At 46.4% G+C, this 22,822-nt stretch overlaps 2 protein-coding genes and 1 long non-coding RNA gene across 11 annotated transcripts in view; 1 reads left to right on the plus strand and 2 right to left on the minus strand.

Moving 5' to 3' along the window:
• The window catches only part of IARS1 (isoleucyl-tRNA synthetase 1), a 64,242-nt gene extending 62,602 nt beyond the window's left edge, over window positions 1-1,640 (minus strand). For 2 of the 3 annotated variants that reach the window (XM_045772368.2, XM_087858840.1), the window contains exon 1: window positions 1,554-1,640. The gene's annotated coding sequence lies outside the window, so the exon portion shown is untranslated. Of the gene's footprint in view, window positions 1-1,020; window positions 1,291-1,553 lie in introns of all 3 variants that reach the window. The other variant, XM_045772367.2, reaches the window with a different exon arrangement.
• A 99-nt stretch (window positions 1,641-1,739) lies between these two features.
• On the plus strand, window positions 1,740-12,062 carry LOC123776447 (uncharacterized). Of its 5 annotated transcripts, none has more exons than XR_006775351.2 (5): window positions 1,762-1,832; window positions 7,420-7,600; window positions 8,133-8,266; window positions 8,728-8,863; window positions 11,923-12,062. It is a non-coding gene; the product is annotated as an uncharacterized LOC123776447 (long non-coding RNA). The 5 variants fall into 5 exon arrangements; XR_015722956.1 differs by lacking the exon at window positions 7,420-7,600 and adding an exon at window positions 4,041-5,755 and having other exon boundaries at window positions 1,777-1,832; XR_006775349.2 differs by lacking the exons at window positions 1,762-1,832; window positions 7,420-7,600 and adding exons at window positions 1,839-2,451; window positions 4,041-5,755.
• NOL8 (nucleolar protein 8) lies at window positions 4,429-22,782 on the minus strand. Of its 3 annotated transcripts, XM_087858887.1 has the most exons (17): window positions 22,499-22,782; window positions 21,883-22,048; window positions 21,261-21,323; window positions 19,831-19,909; window positions 18,163-18,298; window positions 17,571-17,641; window positions 14,149-15,964; window positions 12,779-12,871; window positions 12,226-12,348; window positions 11,892-11,982; window positions 11,041-11,179; window positions 10,147-10,224; window positions 8,115-8,383; window positions 6,549-6,678; window positions 6,014-6,084; window positions 5,368-5,450; window positions 4,429-4,903 (listed from the first exon to the last, which is right to left on the minus strand). In XM_087858887.1, exons 2-17 carry the CDS (start codon window positions 22,019-22,021, stop codon window positions 4,853-4,855), a joined length of 3,432 nt encoding a protein of 1,143 aa, XP_087715013.1. In that variant the 5' UTR covers window positions 22,022-22,048; window positions 22,499-22,782; the 3' UTR covers window positions 4,429-4,852. The 3 variants fall into 3 exon arrangements, with proteins under 3 accessions (XP_087715013.1, XP_087715014.1, XP_087715012.1); XM_087858888.1 differs by lacking the exon at window positions 22,499-22,782 and having other exon boundaries at window positions 5,368-5,447; window positions 21,883-22,487; XM_087858886.1 differs by lacking the exon at window positions 22,499-22,782 and having other exon boundaries at window positions 21,883-22,487.
• Window positions 22,783-22,822: the final 40 nt, after the last annotated feature.

The following is a 22,822-nucleotide window of genomic DNA, read 5'->3' on the forward strand; positions in this document are numbered from 1 at the left end:
CACTTTCCTGATTGACTGCTTTCGCATCTGGACCTCTCCCCACATACTCTAGCACTATCTAGCTTAAAAAGGTCGCTCTCTTCCCTGAGGCTTTTATCAATCCCCTTTTTCAAAATTAATATCCCCCACCCCTAAGTCTGTTCCTCTCCTACACATTGTGGTTTCCTTCACACACTCTCCAATGCAACCGTAAATCCGCTGCCTGCAGAAGCACTCTTACTGTCTATCCTCCGGTGTGTGCCCACACACTCTTAAGCGCTCAGAAACGATCCTCTGAAGGAATCCGTTGGCCAGCATCCTTAGTTTCCATCAGTGATACTTCTCCCACCTGCCTTTTCAATCTATCCCCCACTCCATGGGCTCCTCCTGGCACCAGACAATGCTTAAGAGGATTGGCTTTGAAATCTTCCTTTTTTTTTTTTTAATATATTTATTTATTTGAGAGAAAGTGCGTGAGTGGGGGCGAAGATCGGGAGAGGGAGAGAGTGTCAAGCAGATTCCACTTAAGCCCAGAGCCTGATCTGCCGCTCTGATCTCACGACCCTGAGATCATGACCTGGAAATAAAGAGTCTGACGCTCTACGGACTGAGCCACCCAAGCGCCCCTACTGATACTTACTTTTTAAAAGTTCATGGTCCTACTAGAAATCCCCTAAATCAATTACTTTGCCTCTAGTTTCATCCCTCCTGATCTTTCTGCAAAACCTGAATGCTAAAAATAAGCCCCACCCTTTTATTAAAACACGCTATTCGCTTTTGGACTCATTCCCAACACCATTTCATTTAACATCACAAACTCAGAAGGCTGGAGGCTGTCATCTCCCACTTGCTCCGTACACACCCTAAAGCTGCAGTCACTGCGGCAAAGTCCCCTCTCCTGAAGCAAGACGCACACTTCCAAATCCTGTCGTACCTCCTAGGGTCCTCCAGACTCACCCTCTCCTCCAAGTCCTACTGAGCCTCAAGGCTCCAAGCTCAGGGCAGCTCCTGAGAAGAGTTCTCTTTCCCCCCGCTACATACCCCACAGGAAAACTGTCCTGCTCCGGACTGCGGGCACACGCACGAGGCACACTGCGTATTCGGCCGGGATGCTGTGCTTACTCCCCTCCAACTCCAGGCACGTGGCAACAAACCCTCCTTCCCGCGGGCTAAGACTAGACTTCTTCAGAGGAATGCCCCGATCTTCAAGTCATTTCTCCACCTTCTGAATTTCTCCAGCAAACTACCACACCAAATTCTCGCAAGCACCCAATGCGGCCATCAGGCAGAGCGGGGGTACCTGGGGCGCCCCTGCGGGCAGAGAGGGGGGAGGCTACCTGGGGAGACCCTGCGGGCACAGGGGTTCGGGGGCTACCTGGGGAGACCCTCAGGCACGGCGCGGGGGAGGGAGGTTTACCTGGGGCGGCCCCTCGGACAGGGCGGGGAATATGGGAAGACCCTGTAGGCAGGGCGGGGGTACCGGAGGGGCCCACGGGTAAGGCGAGGGTACAATAGGGGCCCGCGGGCAGGGCGGGGACTACCTGGGGCGACCCCTAGGGCAAGTCGGGGGGTACCTGCAAGGCCCCGGTGCGGGCGCACCAAGAAAGAACCGCGACCACGCCGCCGCCGGGCGTCCGGAGGTGATGCAACTCTCTGACAGCGCTGGGCGGAGAGGAAAAAGTCGGTTCACGCCGGCCAATCAGCGTGCGCTGCCCTCCACCCATCAACAAGCCGGACGGCGATTGGTGGCGCTGGCGCAGGCCCCGCCCACCCTGACGAGCGCCGCGGTGCGCGCTGGGAAGGCGGCTGCGCGCCGCCGCGGTAGAGCTTCGTGGGATGGCGGGGGCCGTGAGGTGGGCACTGTGCTGGGGACTTTGGGTGGCGGCGAGTGGCTGCTGCTGCGCCCGCTCACTGCGCCTTCCACGCGAGTGTGCGGTCTGGCCCGGAGGTGCGCCCCAGGCCCCCGGAGCCGCCACAGGGCCCGTCCTCGGGGAAGGGCGGCGCCCGCGGTCGGTGGGCCCCGCAGCCCCTCCGGAGGTCCCTGCATCCGCCTGCACAAGCTATGGGAAGGGCCACGTGCAGACACGTAACAACGGAAGGGACGGCAGTGCGTGCTGACCAGATTCAGTTACCACTGTTTTAACATTTCTTGTGACGAAAACAAAGTTTATTTGCTTATCGATCTGCTCGCTTACAATTATGACTGCTGTGGGTCTGCCTGGCACCTTCTGGATCCGCTGGTTGAAAACCAAAGGGAAGCTGCAGCCACGCAAAGGGCAGCGGACCCTGGGCTTTGGCACCAGACTGTGAAGGAAAGTTTAGGCCTTAAAAGTGCAGAGTAATTCTGTAGCAGCTTACTGCATCCATTAGAGGGACAGGAACAGTCATCCGAGACGATGTAGACGGCCCAGCACGTGTGAGCGCTTGGAGGGTTTGTGCAAGCATCCATTCAACAGTCAGTCACACTCCAGGGTGAGTCAGGGGGTCTGGCTGCCTTGCTGAAATGGGAGACTCTAGGCAGGAACGTTCACTAGTGGTGTTGCTTCAGCTTACTGAGCAGGACAGAAGACTGCCAGATAGATGTGTCCAGGTGTGTGTGGGGGGAAAGGACAGGTCTGATCATTTAGAAGTTGGATTGAGAAACATTTCATGGTACTGTTGAAAGGTGTAAGACAATCCAGAAAGAAGTTGAGCAAGTGGCAAAAAAGATTCTAGAAAAAAAGTTAAATGTTGAAATATACAACTTGAATCAGAGTTGACTCCTCACTTGTTAGGAGTCAAAACGTAATGTCTAAAACTAAAAAACCACGAGGGGGCGCCTGTGTGGCGCAGTCGGTTAAGCGTCCAACTCTTGGTTTCAGCTCTGGTAGTGTTCTGGGGACGGTGAGATAGAACCCTGCATCCAGCTCTGCGCTCAGCGTAGTGGGCTTCAGACACCGCCCCGCCGTCCCTGCCCCTCCCGCTGGTGCCTCCACATGGGTGCGTATGCACTCTCAAATTAATCTTAAAAAAAAAAAAACAACCAAGAAATCACAGCATAAGCATGTTGGGTAGAGATATGGAGAGAAATATCAGAGAACACAAAATTGTGTAAAATGGTTGTATCTGGGGAGCAGAAATTAGGGGTAGGCAAGGATACTTGATGTCACTTGTCAGCTTTGAAGATGGAGGGTGTGACAGATTCAAATATGGTCAAATTCCTTGACACTTCTCCTACTGAGAAGTGATGGTCTGTGTGTCCCCTCTGCTTGGTCCTGGCTGGGCTGTCTGTTGTGACCTGTAGAACACAGTGGAAAGAGACTAACAGCTTCTGCTTCTGAAACCTAGTTGCCACTGGGAGGAAACACAGGGAAAGGCACTGAGTCTTAGAAGTGGATCTTCCAGTGCCAGCTGAGCCATTCCAGTGACACTATGGGAAGGAGGCACGAGGGGTGCCAACTGAGTCCTGACCAAACTGCTTAATGCAAGCAAAATTATTTTACTGGGATGACTTGTTATGCAGCAGTAAGGATACAAATGTAATATGCCTCAAGACATGGTGGTACATTTGGATTATTTATTGTGCTGAGCGTTGGTTTTCCTATTTTCCATCAAGTCTGGGAAACACAGGAATCCCAAAAGACTCTTCAGCTGCTTAGTTCTTTGGACTTGCTTATTAAAAAATGTACGTACCAGCAGCAACCCTCAGTTTGTTCCCTGTATTTAAGTCTCTTATGGTTGCCCTCCCTTTCTGTCTTTATTTAGTTGCTGGAGGGGAGGTGGAAAGGGACAGGGTAACTGGGTGATGGCCATGAAGGAGGGCACTGGACATAATGAGCACTGGGTGTTATACGTAACTGACGAATCACTACATTCTCCCCCTGGAAGTGGTATTACACTACATGTGAACCAACTCGAATTTAAATAAAATCTTGAAAGAAAAAAAAAAATGTACTGAGCAACCACTATGTGCTAGACATGGTTCTAGGCAGTTGGGACATGATGGGACACAAGATGACATCCCAGCCCGCTAGAGTTTATATTTGGTTAAGATGTAAATTAATAAATACTTTTAATTCCAGATAAACACACTGTGGCTCAAGGACCATCCCTGGGCACTGTCTATATAACGCAACTCAAGAGAGCGCAGTTTGACAGGCGCACCTGTCTTGAATCCTAACCATTTTAATCTGCTTCCCTCTTTGGACTCAAGAGTCCTGACAGCTCACATGGATCTTCATAAACCTCTGGTCAAATCGCAACTTTGGGATTAATGGGCTTGCCTCTCATTGATTCCTGGAGGCCAAGAACAGGAAAACTCTACTTGGCATCCCTCCCTGGTCCTCACAGAACTCTTCTATGATACTTGTCTGAAATGTCTTGCATTTCAGTTAGTTGTACATCAGGACACAAGTACAGAACTCAGGCGGATTTGTATTCAACTTCTTTAAAAAAAAAAAAAAGACAAAATGGAGGTAAAGTATATTCTATACAATCAAATAAATATTTCAAGTAGCGTATAATTCACACAAAGCCGAATTTGGAAAACACAAACGCTCTTACCTATAATTTTAAAAAGACCTTATGTAAACCCTGTACTAGAAATACCTAGTAGTTACTATGAATAGCACAGAGATTATACATAAAAAGTATTTGGGGGGATTATCTTGTGCTTTGTTTAAAAAAAAACAGTTCAGGTTAATTTCTTGAAGAATTACTTAGGAAGAGATACAGAGGAAATCCACAGGAAAAGATAGCAGAGTGATATCCACCAGGCAGATTTTGAATACTCCTTCACTGTGAATTCTTCTTTCTCATTTAAGAATGTTTTCTGTGTCACCCAATTTCCATAGGTGAGCCTTCACATTCATATCAAAACCAATGCTGACAGTTTTTATTTTGGTTTCACTCTCCTTTTGGCATCTTTATGTTTCTTCCGGCAGTCCTATAAAAACATAGTATCAAGCCTTTGTTAAAAATAAATGTAAATCATTTTAAAGGTGTTCAGTAACAATAAAGTAAAATTTAGATTATTCAATGTCAGGATTATGGAAACCATTATGGGAGTGCTCACTGTGAATGAAGAGGGAATACTGAAACTTTTTAAATGTCTGCAATTGAAACTATATTTCAGTCTTCCAAAAATCTCATGATTTACTGTTACTTCACAAGCATGGCTGGAACTCGGGCCCCTAAGTCGGCTCTTCGCAGCCTGCTAACCTGCACCAAGTGTGGCCTGACCTAAACAGTGCCTCTCCCGGCACTGTGAGCATTTAAATCATGGTCTCAGGTGTCATCCTTTGTGTCTTCAGGTTCACACCTTACTCTCACTCTCTTACACCTGGCAAATACTAACACACAGACAGCACTGTATCTATTTGGAGACAATATGGAGATACAGTTACTCACCATCCGCAAGTTGTTTGTTCTGGCCTCCCAAGAATTCCTGCTAATATCACTTCCCACTCCTCTCCAGAATAAATCAGAACCTACTAGGGGAAAATAAAAAAAAAAAAAGACAAGGCAGGGGATGAATGCCTTTAAAATGGATGGTATGCAGGCACTGGCATTATCAAGGGCTTCAATTCTAGTTAACATTTTTTCCAATTTATGCTAATTTTAAGAATATTTTGTTTTTTACAAAATGAAAATGTAGCACTGCTAGGATTTTACTGCTTATGGTTTACCATTATGTGTCTTGGTTTCTGTTTGTGCTAGGCTTTAAGAAGAGGTCACCGAAAGCCTGAACTTTCAGGGTCCTAAAAACAGGAGTTTTGCACATCTAGCATCTAAGCAGGTCCCCATAACACAGAAGTCCTTGTTGATGATACTGAATGAGGGAGGGAGGGGTGGGGTCGGAGTCCTCAACCTTCCAGGGCTTAAGAAGCCAACCTGCATCAGTCTCACAGGGACAGCTAAACCACACGACAGGGCAAAGGGTCACAATTTTTGCCAAATATTTCTTTCTTGGATGCGTGTGAGACTATTGGAGTGCACAGTGTTGAGAACTGTACCATTTCCTGTCCTATACCATTTAATGGAGAAATGGACTTACCATGAAGTCTTTCATCATTCTTAGAAAAAAAGAAAAATCTAGTGGTCTCTTTCTCAGGTAATGATACTTCTCTGAAGCAAAAGAGGGGGAGGGAGAGAGAGACAGACAGACCTGGGTTAGTTAACTTCAGTATTTCAGATGAAATGTTTACAATGAAAATATAAATGAACAATCCCTTAAATAGATCTGCTTTATGTCTTGCCCATTTTGCCCTGATTTAAGGCGACGCCACCCTCTGTATTCAACATTCTTCTCTTTTATCTGAAGCGTTGGTAACAAGGACTGTTTAAGTCCTATGCTGGTTGCTGACGGTCTCATCCCACTATTACTACCCCATCTGCCAGTGTTTCCCATGTCCTCCCTCCAGACCCAGGACTTCATACCCCCCGCCCAGTGCTACCCAAGTTGAAGAAGAGGAAACATGCTCCCTGTCACAAAAAGGCTTGAGACTCTGAAGGAGCTGAGAAGAAAATTAAGTTGTCTTGTGTACTTGTATCATCATGTCTAACTCAGGTTTTACACAGAAAGTGCTTACCTGGGGCTGGGCTGGCTGCCTTCTGTTTCTTCTTCAGCAATATCCTCCTCTTCGGAGCTGCTGTCTTGGAAACGAGGGGTTCCCTGCCAGATGACCTTCCTGGTTTTCACAGGCTCAGCTCTGTAGGCATCTGCATTGTCATGACAACGGGAAGGGACAGGACTGTAGCTGAACACATTCATTTGGTCACTTTCACCATGCACACATATCTCTCAGTGTCCAAGATCTTAACCATTAACTTAAAATAGTATCTTTTTTGATTTTCAAATATTGAGAGAAGGTGTCCTGTTTTTGGCTTTGCCAGGGTGATCTGATAAGGAATATAGTAATAGTATAAAAAGACATAAAAACCAAAGGTTTATAAACAGGCAAAATAATTTAAAAGGAACCAAAAGGGTGGCACCCGTGCTATCAAGAGAGGCCCAAAATAGAGCATGATGCAGTGAGACCAGGTGTCCCTCCTTGTTTATTCATCGACGAGGAAAGGAGCATATGCATACACTTTCAATTCCCAAACCCTCTCTCCGGAACTGCTGAAAAAGCTGTGGACAGGGCCCCAGGTTCCCAAAGCACCAAAATCACACCTCCCAGGTTGCTGAGGGGTCTCAGCACTCATTTCAAGGCAGGGTTCCCACACCTCCCTCTCGGCTGGAGGAATTACAGTCAATGTCACACCAGCTCTGCTCAGCAGTTGGCGACTGACCCTGGCGCTCCAGTGGACACACAGCAGAGCACAAGATGCCTCACTGTGTCTCACACAAATTCTGGAGCACGGGATCTCTGCACCTCGTGCTGGAGGACCACAGAACTGACATTAAATGCTCATCTGCTAACACGTGCACGCTACGTTAACTGCTCATCTTTAACGCAGCACACACTATGGTCAGGTGGGCACGTGCTCTCCGAGATGTGGCCATCCTGCCTTTACCATGAACTTCCAGGAAAGCTGCATTCCATCGTGAACACAAGTGAGGAGCAGCAGACCCCCTTACCAGGGGAGACTACCACTAAGCAACAGGCATTTAACTTTCAGCTCATCCTGGTCTCTACAGGTAAACCTCCTGAAATGGAATGTGAAATTGTATGTCCTGGTGTTTTTGGTTTTCTCCAAGGACAAAATCTGGAAGGACTGATGTATCGATGACCGTGTACCTGTATTAAAGCCAGGGTGGCCTATTTCCTCCTCTCCCTACCAGATGGCACTGGCTTTCCACAAGTCTTGGCTTTTCTAACTGCATGTAAGGCACGAAGCTGCTTAAATAGAGGACTTACTATGTACTTCCTTGTGATTATCTCCACTCAGAGAAGGAATGCTGCATGTTACTCTCGGGCTTCCCTTCACACGGCACCTAACTAGACGTTTGCTCCCTTACATGCAAAAACAATGTCTTGCTGTTACGCACAGCTCCTGGCATGTTGTTTTGGCCATACGATACCGAATCTCGTACTGTTAGGTGGAAGAAATAATTCTTTCTTCAGCTAATGTTACATCATTATACTTAATGTAGACTCAATCCATTATGTTCAAGCTGCCTGAAGTGAAAATGTTAAAAATTTAAAAAGTACCTTCCTTTACATCTTTAGCATCTGAATCAAAAAAGGAGAATGTGAACCCGCCATGCTGCTCGGCCCCCGTCGTTGGACTGGTGGGGAGGTGAACGTCGACTTTCTCGCCATCACGATTCTCAATAGACGGTGTGTCGTCTGCTGTTTCACTGGTAACTTTTGTAGTTTGAAATATTTCTTTTAAGTCTGCAGCGACGCTATAATACATCTCTTTGGACACCTCAGGCAGCTTCTCGGCCTCCTCCCTCTGCTTCCTTCGTTTTGCTTTACTGCAGTGACATTTACAGACACGTTCATCACAAAGAGGCCAGCAGTTGCCAGAGATTAGAACACCTTGGAAAACTAATCCCATTCTTTCACATCAGGCTCCTCCGCTATGAGCCTGCTTCTTCCTCTCCCACTCCCCCTGCTTGTGTTCCCTCTCTCGCTGGCTGTCTCTATCTCTGTCTAATACATAAATAAAATCTAAAAAAAAAAAAAAAAAAAAATCCCATTCTTTCAAAAACCAAGAGGATCCACATATAAGACTATTCATAAAAGCAGAACACTGTGTGTTCACGGAGGGACAGGTGACTTGTCCTCTAGTTCACAGTTCTCCTCTGTCTCTGATCAGGACTGCACTCATGGTGCTGTACTCGAGGAAGTACGACCATCAGGCCTTATTTGCCTCTACATCTGATTTGGATGAAAGCACCCCAGCTTCTGAACAGATCTTGTAAAAGTGAGGCTTCTGGGCCATCGAGGGACGGGTGAGCACATTCTGCATGTGGCAGGGATGTAAACAATCCATGGCCAGTGGGTGGATTATGCTGGTTTTAAATATGTCCATATATTCCTTGTTACTTCTCCCTTTAAGAGGTATCGTTTCCAATCTGTCTCCCTGCCCCATCAAAGTATATGGGTTGGACTTAAGTGACCTGTTTCAAGAAAACTGAATAAGGCAGATTGTCAGTGTGTGACTTAAGACTAGGTCATAAAATACACTGTGGCCTCCTCCTTCTCTTGGGGGTCACCTGCTCTGGGGAAGACACCATTCCCAAATAGCCTTCACCTAGTTTCTTGGCGTGGCAGCATCTTCTGTAACTATGACACAGTCACAAAAACTAAAAGGTTAACATCAATTCATTACTGTTAACTAAACTCAAGCCTCATTCTCATTTCCCACTGTCTCCACCGAATGTCTTTTTGTTCTAGGATCTAATTCAGGATACCACGTTGCCTTTACTGTCTTTAACAGTAGGAGATGAAGGCATTAAACCAGGCAGGGTTACTGGTTGCTCCATGTACTTGCCGTATTTTATCAGGCTGATAGCGTGACAGTGCAGGCACGGGAAACAGAAGCTCTACCACACAAAAGCAGTGTCGTGAACTGAATCGCTGCCCCCAAAAAGATATGTCCAGGCCCTAATTTCTATAACCTGTGAACATTACCTTACTTAGAAAAATAAGTTATTATAAGTACCTTGCAAAGAAGAGATTACCCAGAATTATGCAGGCAGGCCCTAAAGGCAATCACAAGTGTCCTTATAACGGACACAAAGATGAAAGACACAGAGAGGAGGCGGCCATGTGAAGATGGAAAAATGTGGCCACGGACTGTCGCGGTCACCCGAGGCCAGGAGAGAGGCAGGACACGGACGTTTGCCTCTGGACCTCTGGAGAGAACACAGTTCTTCCAGTAACTTTGACCTTAGATTCCTAGGCTCCAGAAATGCCAGAAAGTAACTTCTGTGGTTTTCCGCCAGTAAGTTTGTGGGGACTTGTTACAACAGCCACGAGAAACTAATACAAGGAGGGAGGGGGCACCACACTCGCCTAGGAGCACATGTCGTGTACAGGCATGAGATTCCTTTGTTTCAAGTTAAGACTTTCTCCACCATGGCAATAACTCCACTCTAACTCTTCCCTCCCCAGTCTTACACTAAATACAATGCAGACCAACGGATGGGTACGGGTTACTATCTATTTCTCTCAGGGTCTGAAATGAGATTAATTCCTGTGATCCTGCTACAGAGAGAAGTAGCTGATTTACCTTTCCTTTGGTTTATCATCGCTCTTCCTTTCGTAAGCGGCGTGGTCATTCCTCGTTGGATCATAATGTACGACATCCCTGTGTGAACAACAGACAGGAGTAAGCTGGCAGAGAGGAACTGGAACCTAATGCAAAAAATTAATGACAAACTGTAATTCAACGTTGGGACAATTCCAATTTTTGAGCGAGACAAAAACCACACAAAGAAAAGTATCAGGATCTTGTTAGAAGGTCATGTTTTAAGTTAGTTTTGAGTTTTGAGTTTCCCTGAAATTTTTTTTAATTAAAACTTAATTTACACAGACTAAAATAAATACAGATAAAATTGGATGTGCATAAAATATTTTAGTGGGGAAAAAAGGGGAAAGTGCGTAAACGTACGGCTAGCTCAGTCTGTAGAGCACGTGACTCTTGATCTCGGGGTCGTGAGTTCAAGACCCCTGTTGGGTGTAGAGCTTATTTTAAAGAAAAACAAACAAACAAACAAAACCCCCAAAAAAACAAAAGAAAGGAAAATTGATCACATGTTGGTGACTGTAGAAGCTGATGTACAGGGCTTTCAAGATACCAGTCTCTATAAATTATGTGTTTAAAATTTTCTATAATGAAAAATTACATTTATATGGTTCTATGGTTCATATTTAAACCACTGTCCAATTGCTTCATTATTGAAAGCAATATTGCTATGACATCTAAGCACAAAAATAGAGAAAAAATTAAAGATTAGTTTCTTGAAGTGAGCCACTGGGTCAAAGATAGTATGTTTTTAAGGGTCTGATACATTTTGTCAACTGCCCTCCCCAGGACGTTTAAAATGGCCTAGTTTTAAACCAAGTTCAATAAGGCACTTATGTCAAGAGAACAGGGTGGAACGGGATGGAGTAGAAACCACACCTAAATTTCTTGGCAGCTGCCGATCCTTTGTGCGCAGAACTGCTCACGGTGGTGTGCAAAACACTCTGCACGACGTTCAGGGCTTTGAGCTTCTCTGCAGCAAGCTCCTCTTCCTCGGCTGTTTTCTCATCATTTTCCTCTTACAGAGAAAGGGAGAGTTAGTAATCTCTTGGTAAACGTGACTTGAGCAGTTTCAATTATCCAATAATCATCAAGCACCTCCCGTGAGCAAAGCGCACTGAGACAGGAGAAGAAACGTCCAACCCTGTTTCCCTGACCTCCGTGACCCCATGACCCTCAATGCCACAGGGACTTCAGAAGTCTCATGACCAACAAACGAAAAGTCCCATCTTCACCTGTAATTATGAAAACGAAATCTGCATTTGATGGCTTTCAGTGGCAAATCTAACACCCGCCCCTGTGTGCAGCCTGCAGGCTAGGCGGGCGCCCCTCAACCGTGTCCCCCACCCCGCCAGGACCTGCTGCTGCTCCAACACCTACCTCCGCATGCACCCTGGAGGCCAGGCGGGCGCCCCTCAACCGCACCCCCCCCCAGGACCCGCTGCTGCACTCCTACCAGGTGGGGTCCCCATCTCCCCCAGGCCAGGTATAGGACAGAGGAAGACAGTCTGTGGTGGATGCCTTCCTCTCCTGTCCTTTTGGGCAGCTTCAAGCCACTGAAACTTTCTGAGTAAATCTGTACCCACAAGTTCAAGGAGGACTGAGTTAAGTAGCCCATGGGCCACAGGCCTTACAGTTCCAAGTATGGGGCGCAGTTTCTCCTAGACCAGATGACTTCTCAGGGTCCCCTAGCTCCGACATCAGGACTGTTTGGACAGGGAGGTATTTACCTTCCTGTTCTTCTTCACTGTCACTTTCCAGAAATCGGGAGTCCATGCGGAATCTGTTGTCAGTGCCGAAGTGAGACTGCAAGTCCAGGAGCTACACAGACAGACACACGGACAGCTGGGAGTCATGTTTCCAAGACCACACTCCCACAGAAGACCCTCCAAGTGCACCTCCCTCACCCTGGAATTCGCTACATTAGTGTTTGCATAACCTCACCGACCCACGAACCATTCAAATAAACACCGAAGCTCCAGGTCTGCCTGCACTTACCCGGATGGAAACACTGTCACCAACAAGGACATGTTGTAGGTGGGATTATTTTCAGTCTTCACTAACCTTCTGCCCAGCTCTGCCCTCAAATTGAGGTTTAATTCTGAACCTGTGACTGTCGTCTTCGAAGACAGATTCTTCATCCTCACTGCTGTCAAACAGCCTCCCAGATGCTCTGCTCACGGCCTCCTAGAATGCAGATGCACGCAGAAGTGGTTATTAACAACAGAGGCAATCTGCAATTCCTTCTTAACGCAGTCTTCCTCTCACACTGAAGAACCAGGAACCCAGATGCATCTCCCAGACTTGGGTCACTAATCTGCAGGCTCCCAGTGCACCTGCGTTGGGGGGGTGCAGTTATTACAGAGGACACCTTCTGCAGGGTTCACTAGTGCTGGTGCTACCTGGCAGATGATGTGGAGGATAGATTCACGTGGGGGAAAACCTCCAACGTCCCTGGTGTTGGTGTGTGTGTGGACGGGGGAGCCCTAGGGCTCACTGTGGCTCAGGAGGACTTGATGTTGAATGTGGCAGTTGTGGGGAGGTCTTGGTATGCGGCAGGAAGAAATGGACCTGTGAGAGTGGCGGGATGCCCACATGGACTTTCTGAGCGACTTACCTGAACGGGCTCCTCTCCCAGGTGGCTTTGCTCCTCTGTTTCACTGTCAGAACCAAAGATGATGTGTGTTGGCTTGTCCTCTGGATGACCATCCTAGAGCAGCCAACAAAGGCATTAAACCTTAAGACAGCCCCTTGTTTCCTTCCCTCGCCAAGGCCCCTTCTCATCTGTTAGAGTGAATGCCACCATCCACTTATCTCCCAAGATGGAAACTTAAGACTTCCTCCTCTCCATGTCCAGTTGGTCTCCAAGTTCCAAGTGTGGACCCTGCTGGTATCTTTTAAGTCTATACCCACTGTCACTGCCTTGGTTCTGGCTCATGACCTCCCAGAGACTCCCTGGTCCCAGATTTCCCAGTTTGATTTGTTGTTTGTCATGGCCTAAACAATCTTTCCCAGATCAACGCTGGCAAATGTTTTCTGTAAAGGACCAGAGAGTAATATCTTAGGTTTTGCAGACCACATATAATCTTGGTCCTTTTTAAAAACCCTTTGTAAATGTAAAAACCATTCTGAGCTTGGAGGCTGTACCAAAATGGGCCATGGGCTTGATGGCCTGTGAGCCGCAGTGTGCAATTCCTGTTCTAATACGTATAAGCAAATCTTCACCCCTTCCTTTCCACAGCCACAGAATAAAAGTCCAACCTCCACAGCCTTCCCACCACTTGCCCTGCCGCTCTCTCAAGCATCCTCTTCCTCTGTACATCTCAGTTACACTGACTGCAAACTGCTCCCCATGGAATGCCTTTCCTCTCCCTTCTCCACATTCTGCCTCTGACCATTTCGCACTGATCCTTCTTCCTTAGACTCCATTCAGGCTGAGGAAGCGCCCCGCCCCTCCTCCCAGCTGACCTGCTGCGGTGCACGGCACTCTTCTCTCTGGGCCCTGTGCCCACCACACTGTGAGCCAACAACCGCCAGAGGCAGGGACCACGATCCTCATTCTAGAAGTCTAGCACTACCTGTGAAGACCTGGGACTTCACAGACACTTAGAGTTGTTGAAGGAATGAATAGAGTCAGTATCGTGAATCTTAGTGAGATAAAAATCACTGGTAAGTGACTTGTTAGCAAATTCAGACACATCAGGACATGTCACTGAACTATACCAGTGACAGCTTCCAAAGGAAAAGAAATCATGAGGCAAACTTTAGATTAAAACAAGTAAGAATGTTTTCAGTAAACAGACTCAATTCAGTAAATCAAACTCAATTCCTCTGGTATACACTAAAGACATAAGGTGACAAAAGCTTCTAACTCAAGGGACACGATGTGAAACGGGTGGGTGCTGGGACAAGGAGCTTGGAGCGGCACGTAGACCTTCACGGGAAGGAAGGGTCGCCTCGTGGCACCCAGACTGGGAGTGCACTCACCAAGTCCGCCAGGGCATTATGAACCAGCTTCTTCCTCACTTCCTTTGCTTTCTGCCTTGCGTCCAAGGCTGCCAAACGCTTCTGATTGTCAGCATGCTTCTCCTTAGTGTGAACATCGGACCAAGTGTTCACAGGAAGTGGGAAGTTGGTGCTGCTTCCCTGAGCGTCTCTCCTGGAGGAGCCCTCCGGTGCTTTCCCAGGTGCTGGGTGGCTGCTCTGTCTGGAGCCGTCTCCGGTCTCCCCAGTCCTGTGGCGGCAGTCTTCATCAAAGCCTACCTTGGGAGTAATTGTACCAAGACTTATTTTCTTATCTTTTAATGGCAACAGACTAGAAACCGGATTTCTACCTCCCTCTTCCGAACTGCTAGGAGACACAATCTCGTGATCCTGGCTCTGGAAAGGAGAACATCTCTTTTGAGGCTGAGTTTGGTTTGGGTCATTTGCCTTCTTTGCATGTTGGAGAGGAGTTAGTTTGCCTGATGAGCCATTAGCAGGTGGTGACCCCTTCTCCATGGACATGCTACTGGGATCAAATTTAAAGGAATTCTGATCTTTATTTATATTGTCAGAGGGAACACTTTCTTTCAAGGGTTTTTTTATTGATTCCTTTCCATAGAGAGAGCCTACTCCCTTGAAAGCTTGGAATTTCGGCTGTAAGTTACTTCCCTTCAGTTTCTGCTTTCCACAGGTGTTCTCTTCTCCTTCTAAAAGGGCAGCCACAATGTCCTCGGGACAGATGCATGGCCGGGCTCTGTGCAGGCCCCCCAGAGTCCTGTCACATTTGGCGGTGGTCTCCTGGCTACCGCTCTCAGGATCTTCTTCCAGAGCCTGCAGGTCACCGCCAGCCAGCTGTTCCAGATCAGCTAAGGTGAGCTGCACATGGAGGCAGTTTTTCATCATGGCCTCATACTCCTCATCTCCTGCAGACTCAGCGGATTCCGACGCAGAACTCCCATCTTCCCTGCTGCTGCAGCGGGCTGTAACCCTAGGACTGATGGCTCCATCTGGCTTGGTCTTTCTTTTTTCTCCTTTAACACAAGGATCAGAAAGCTCACAGTTTTTTCTATTTTTCAAAGGCGTTTTCTTGTGTGCATACTTTTCCATTTGTGAAAACTCTGCACTGTTTTTGACTTTACTGGTCTTTTTCTTTGCTGCAATGATCTCATCTGTATCTCCTGAATCATAGTTGCAATCGTTTCCCAGGGCATTACCTTCCCCATCCTGGTCAGAGACGTTACCGACACCTAGAGCTGTTACAGAATGCAGCTTGTGAACACCTGACCTGAAGTCCCCCCCGACGACTTCAAAGGACTCATTTGCAGAGTCACCCACTGAGGACAACATAGTTTTCCCCAGGCTTTCCTCTCTTGCAATCAGTAGTCGTATCTCTTCTTCAGAATCGGTATCATCATCAGACATGTGATTTCTGCGCCTGGCAGTTCCCACACCAGAAGTCTGAACAAACATACTGTTAGGTTTCTGGCTGTGAGAAGCAGGGACACGGGGTAACGGAGCAGTAATGAGCTCACAGGGCGCTTCCTGTGCCGCCTCTTGCTGTTTGGGATGCGGACTTCCCGGGACCGTGAGGGCTCCTGCTCTCACAGCTGGAGAAGCAGCAGTCGCCTTGTCCTTCTGTGCTTTGATTCTCTTCTGGGCGGGGGTTTGAATGGCACAGAACTCCCCTCGTCGCTTCTTACTCATGGGGTCATCCCCTCCTTCCAGTTCCCAGGTGAGGCTGGACACAGGGGTGGAATGTGTGACATCCTCTGCGATCTTCTTTAAGTTGTGGCAGTATTTTGATGGGTCATACTTCATGATGTTACCAGAGTCAAGGAACGAAACAGAGGCACTAGGTTTTAGGAAAACCCATCAGTGTGGTGAAGCACAGGGAGCACTGTATGACCTCAAGCAGGTCACTTACTCGGCCTGCCCTCCCTTTCCCATCAAACACGATGAGCACTTCACTAGGTGACCTTAGGGTCTGTGGCACTGGCATGTCCAGAGTTAAAACTGAGCACCATCACCGTTAATTGGCAGGAAGAGCAAACCCAGGAAGCTTCTACTACAGGTATAGGGGCCACATGAGGTTTTCTATAAATCTGAGCTGATACCGTAAAGCAGAGTACAGAGGGGCACCCAGCAGGACAGAGCTAGATGCTGTGTGTGCTTTACTCCAACTACTTTCGGCCATTCCTGCCTTCTCAGTCCCGGCTCATTCTAGCCTGGTTCTCCCAGCTCAGTAACATCCATTCTGCTCTCCCTCTGCATCTTGTAGGTCTTTATTAGGAAGCTAATAATTCTTTCCTAGGCTTGTTCCTTTGCTGACGTCATCCAGAAAATTTCTAGTTAATGTCAAAGTGCTGTGATAACAGCTAGCATTTGCTGGTTTCCTAACACACATGAATAAGCAAGTTTAAGTTGCTTTCAGTGATCACTCCTGAAAAGTCCTTTTAGGACTTTTAGTAAGTACTAAATTAGCATCTGGTAACTACTGAATGAGTGCCAAATATGTGAGATATGCCAGGCAGTGTCCGTGGCCAGCTTCACACTGTCCTTCAACGTCCTCCTCTTTGCTGTCGGTGGCTGCCACAGAGGGAAGGCTGAAAGGAAGTCAGCTTTCCCAGACGTTAGGGCCGCTGGCGGGAGAGCAGAAGAAGGTGTGGCCAGTTCTCCGGGGTGCCGGAGGTACAGCAGCTGTGAGCAATGAGGACACACCTCTGTGCTTCTCTAGCCCCAGGGGGGTAGTGGTCTGCTGCAGTTATTAATCTCAGACAACCGGACCATCAGCTGTGTGCTCCCCAGCAATTGATGAATCCAACTGTTTGTAATGCATCCCTTGGGAATACAGCTTGCCCACAAGTCCACGATGCTGGGAATTCACCGGGACAATCTGACTTCGTTTCTTCAAGGGAACAGGCCTCTGCGTTTGCTCATCCAGGATGCACACAACTTCTCTGCCCACCATTCTCCTGTCCGTCTACATATTCCTACCTACTGCTTTCCTCTTGCCTGGTCTTCTCCCCATCACTTTCTACTAAGGCAAACCATGCCCCACCTTCTCCAGGGCCTTCTTTAACCACAGCCAGCCCCCTTGCCCTTCTTTAGCACCTTGGGCAATGGCTTTGAATCCATGTCAACCAAGACAGAGGATGTAAAAGTTAATCAGTACAAGGGCTTCTCCGACAAGTGTCACTGTTGCCACTCACTAGCATAAAACCTCCTCACGGTCTCTCATGAACCTCTCATTGTTTCACACATGGAAGCAGGAAGGTCTCACCTTGCACAGAAATGGAGAACATAAAATTTAAGCATGTAAGATTTACTGACAGAGGCAGAGAAATTCAACTGGGATGAAGTGAACTTCTGCAAGTAACCATTGCTGTGGTAAATAAAGTTACTTTGAAAGGCCAATTGCAAAGGATATTTTACGTTTATGTTGGTTCTTTAGGTGAAGGACAGGTAAGACTCTTCCAAATTTACTCACAACCCAATTCTAAAAGAAGAAAAAAGAATACATTTACTATGTATGTCACAAATGGAAAAGAATAACCACAATGCATAAACACAACTTAAAAAAAAAAAATCAAACTCACAGTGGGCCACGATTACTATTGGGTTTTGTTTCTGATGATGAAATAGGAGTTCTCAAGGAAAGTGTATGAGGAAAGAAAAAAAGGAAGGACAAGTGGGACAGCTATGAGTTCCACATAAACCATGCAGGACACTAACAAAAAACACCAATCATTAAAAAGACAAAGTTGGCACAATCCTGTATGCCTCACCACCGATGTCTCTTGGAGGACCCACCTCCACTTGGGTTTTGATTTCTTCTTATAAAATGAGGGAGCACTGTGCTTACACGGACTTGTAAATGCACTGTGAAAACCATAAAGCACTGCCTATGCTAAGTGCTGCAAAGCCAGGGGAAAAGCAACTGCTCTAGGCATGGCCCCCGCGGTCCCCCGGTCTCAGGACTCGGTGCCTAGGCTACTCAGGCTGCCAGGGGACACTCACTTTGTGCCCTGGCACTTCTGTCCCTGGTACAGCTTTCGCATGGAAATCCACCACTCCCATCTTTTCCAAAATGTTGGTGTTGCCTATTGTTGATTTTGCTTTCTTTGCTTTTGCTTCTTCTCTCTCTTGGGCCAATCTGAATAAAAAATATATAAATAAGAGAATTAAAATAACCAACCGTGCTATTTAGTGTTTTGTTTTTAATACCGTAAGGCTGTCTGACTTTACAGTGATCTTTAAGGCCCTCTCAATTTTCTCCTTCTGCTTACTTACTTTTAGCATTTTCTCCATCCTCAGTCCCTTCACTCTTCATGAGGAAGAGGTGTCTTTCAGAGCCCAATCTGCCAAGTCCTCATTATTTCTTAATGACGAGAATGCAGAATGCCATCTCAACCTTCCAATTCAAACTCCACCTTATTCAGGCCTGGACAGCTGCACTGCCCAGTCATCAGGGGCTTCTTTGCCTCTGGTCTGTCTCTTTTACATCCCACTTTCCAGAATGATGGTCAGACTCAAGCTCCTCAGGCATGGCTGCCCAGACACTCCAAAGCAGCAGCACAGCATGCTCACCCTGCTCGGAACCAGCGCTCCAGTTCCTGTACAGAGTAGGCCCTGAATCGCTACTGAATAAAGTCCCACCGCTACCCTATTCAGAAGCCCTGAGCTGAAGAACAAAGTCAGATTCTCACCTTTCTCAACAGACCAGTTCTTCAAAACATGCCTTCAGTAGGCTGCCTGCCACTTGTTTCAGACCTTGCCATTTCCTGGGCCTAGAACAATCTAATCAACTCTCCTGTTGCTCCAGCTGTACATCCCTGAACTGTTCCTTATTTAACCTTTTTTTTCTGAGAATAATACCGTGTAGGATCTTAAAATGCTCTAATGGTTATTACACTGTCTTGTTCTTAAATCACTTGCATAATTAATCGTGTGCCTCTCATACAGGGACTTCCTGTTATCTTTGTGTCTTTGTATGACTCTAGCATTAACAGCCAAAATCATCATAAGCAATTTGATATTAAAATGCTAAATGTACATAAGCCTATGATAAAGCAACTCCCCTGTGGACATAAACCCAAGGAACCCTTGCACTATGCAGGAGCCATTCTCAAGGGTCATCTATTATGAGAAGTGCAAATAGTCTAAATGTCTATCATCACAGGGGGATAACCATGTACCCTGTGGTATAGCTACCATCATTACAAAAAAGGGGGAAGATCTACAAACCCACAGAAGGCTGTGTTTACAAAGACAAAATAGGTATATGTTTTTCAAGTTAAAACACACGTTGGCAGTGCCTGGGTGGCTCAGTTGGTTAGGCGTGAGCCTTCAGCTCAAGTCATGATCCCGAGACCCTGGGATCAAGCCCCTGCTCCCAGCCAAGCCTGCTTCTCCCTCTCCCTCTGCCTGCCGCTCCCCCTGCTTGTGCTCTCTGTCAAATAAATAAAATTAAAAAAAACCCAAACACATGTAAATGCATTGCATTATCTTTTTTGGTGGGGCTGGGGTCGTGGGGAGTCACAGTTGAAAGGGATTTTAGCTCTATTTGTTATGTTTGAATTTGCCAAGATTATTATAACATATTATTTGATACTTTCAAATCAACTGAGTATATAAAACCATTTACAAGTAACGGAATAGTTTAAACCCATGCAGAATAAATCTTACCTGTGCAAAAAACTTTCTTTTGCTAGCTGAATTTGTAGTGTTCCACCTTTCCATTTTGTTTTATTCAAAGCAGACATACCTGTGAAGTAAAGTATTATTACTCAAATACAGGCAATGCAAAAATATATGGCAGCATGTGCTTTTTCTAATTCGTTACTTTCAAGAAAAGTACATGTGTTTATCAAAAAGAGACACAGAATAAAGAAACCACGACCTGGGGAGGAAAGGCCTAGGTCCCGGTCTCAGCTGAGCCACCCACCCCAGGAGTCCTTAAGCTCTCTATCGTCCAGCGTTCCTGGAAAAACTGAATGAAGCGAATGTGTAAAACGTAAAGCAAGATTTATCATTCCCCCACAAAGTGATGCCAGAAACTTCAGGTGAATGGCTGACATTTATTTAACATTTTATTGTTATCTCCCACACTAAAACTATAAAACATGAACGTAATTTCGGAGGGTGAATCAGAGGACAATGAAATCCTGTAAAACTTTCATTTATCACCTCAGAGTAATTATCACTGTGTAATTTGCAAAGAAATTAGCTACAAACAACTGTGTTTCAACTGCTACACCCCGGTAGCTGAGTTTTCTCAATACCTGCTATCAGCTTTGTTAGTAATAACCACGAACAGAATTTCTATATGGTCATTACTACGCTAAGTATAAACATATTACTCAATTTAATCTTTGCGGTGGTATTATGAGGTCAGCTGTATCTTTGTCATATACCAGATAAGTAAACTGGAGCTTCTAGTTTAAACAGCTTGTCACAGGTCACACAGCAGAGCTGATGTATTCTTAACCACCACTTATTTCTCACTGAACGAGAGGATAGATCAATTTTTTTTTTTCCAATGAGAACACAGAAGGCTGATGGCCCTCCTTCTCCATTAGCATGTTCTTTTCAGCGTCTTTACTTTCCAGCCTCTAATAACTCACACACATTCCTGGATCACTGGCTGTACCAATGATCTCCCCTTCCTTCTTTGTTGAAGCACAATTTGCCCTGAGCTCTATTAAACTTACTGGTAGTGATTTCGTAATTTTAAGGAGATGGTCTTATAAGGGCATACTGTGAAGCCCTCTCCAAACGGTGCTTAATGACAAGAATTAGCTGCCTGAGAAATGAACATACCAGGAAGGGGGAGTATGGCATAATATCCAGTGGGCTATGTGCTCACAGGCAGTTTCTATGAACATGGGTTCTCTTGTCCAAAATATTTGAGAATATCATTTTTGAGCAATCTGCTGCCATATGTCTGCTAACACCAAATGGGATGGACCTAAACTTGCTGAATTGTAGGATGTCTGAATTCTGTCGACCATGACTATTTCTCTGGATGTTTTACAAGTGGCTGTTATGGTTCAGATTTAGAACCAAAGTTACACAGTGACAAGAACTGGCAAATAGAAAGCATATAACAATCTTACATTTGTTCAGATCTGCTTCTGCTACTCTGATGTTGATATATGCAAAGACTTTCTGCGGGTTTCCTAAAAAAAAAAAAAAAAAAAGAAATTTAAACTCTTACCCAGAGAACAATGTAAAACTGATCAAGTTTCTAAATTTATAAACTGACTCTTGGAATCTTACTCTTTCAAAAAAAAAAAAATCTTGTTTATTTTTCATTGGATACAAAGATTGCATTTTTCTAAGCACGTTTATCGCAATATTTCAAATAAAAAAAAGCATTAAGCAGTCAGTGAAAGAAATGTTTCAACTGTTGTATGTTAGTAATATTCTAACAGGTTACTTAGCAAATATTAGAACTTTTGCTTTGGAAATTGAAAGTTGCAGGCTTCAGAAAGAAGATGTTTCGGAATTTAGAACGTCTTTTGATCTCAGAAATGTAACTCTGGGCAGGTTCCACATTTTACATAACACCTTCAAGGCATAGGGCAGGGGGCTGGCACATACAGCACAGTATCTTGTAATAAAGCACATATCACTTTCAGAGTTAGCGCTAACATTCACTCTGGGGTTCCACTATTTTGTTACACTTGATATAAATTTTATCTGCCTTTAACGACCCATGAAGGACTACAAACTTACCTTGGTCATCTTTTCGTGTGATGATCTCCACATCAGAAACTTCTCCAAATCTGCCGAACTGATTTTGCAGGTCTGTCTTGGAAATGTTCTGGCCAAGGCCACCCACAAATAGGCGCCTCACTTCTCTGTCAGCTTTCATGAAGGCTGTGCATACACTCAGTGTGTTCTAGAGTAAAAATAATTTTCTATCTACTTAGAATAGTTCTTTCCCTTGGTTCTTCTCACACCTGGAAAAAGCCCTCCAACTGCTTTCCCTGCACCTTCTACGTCAAATTGGTGGCCTGGACCTGTGTCTCACTTCCTATTGCGTTACTTCCAGATTTTATCCCTGGAGACTCTGCTCAAGCCCTAACTCCACGTTTTCCACCAACGCACTTTGGAACAGCTTGTGCTCCCCAAGAACTGGCAGCCCCTGCCACGCGCGACCTCAAACCAGCGCCCCGAAGCCCAACGCAGGGCTCGTGCTCCGGGCGTGAGCCATGGCCTACATCTTTCTGGTAGCCTCCCCCGTCCCCAACCTACAGACCCCAGCCTTCTTCCTCCTGAAGACCCAAAGACGATAAGCCAGAGGCTGCCAAACGACCCCGTCACTCCCCACGCCCCAAACACTCCTCACCACGCCGTCTCTGGCACCCAGCGCCGCCCCGGTCCCTGACTTCCAGTCACGTGGCCCAACAGGCGCTGTCTCTCTTCCTTCCTATCGGATTTCCAATCCAGCCTCCTAAGGTTCCGTGGCCATACTCAGTTCCCGAGTTCCCTTCATTTCGTTTGCGGTCCTCTGGAGTACCGCGAAGCCTCCGTCATCCTGCCCTCAATGTCCGCAAAGGACTCCAAACCGAAACTCCCTAATTCGTACTAAAGACGATCAGAGCCTGTCCTTTGAGTCCTGGACTAGGACGGCGGAAGTGACGGGGCGGACCAAAAGTACAGAGCTCCCGGT

The sequence above is a fragment of the Ursus americanus genome, chromosome 34, assembly GCF_024610735.1.
Source record: "Ursus americanus isolate L20-20 chromosome 34, mUrsAme1.1.p, whole genome shotgun sequence".
NCBI classification, from domain to species: domain Eukaryota; kingdom Metazoa; phylum Chordata; class Mammalia; order Carnivora; family Ursidae; genus Ursus; species Ursus americanus.

Coding starts and splice junctions, on each gene's coding strand:
- NOL8 (XM_087858887.1), bottom strand. CDS start 22,021: ATGAAAGCTGACAGAGAAGTGAGGCGCCTATTTGTGGGTGGCCTTGGC. Junction 6,679..8,114: donor TGCTAAAGATGTAAAGGAAG/GTACTTTTTAAA, acceptor ATGACAATGCAG/ATGCCTACAGAGCTGAGCCT. Junction 4,904..5,367: donor GAACAAACAACTTGCGGATG/GTGAGTAACTGT, acceptor ATGTTTTTATAG/GACTGCCGGAAGAAACATAA.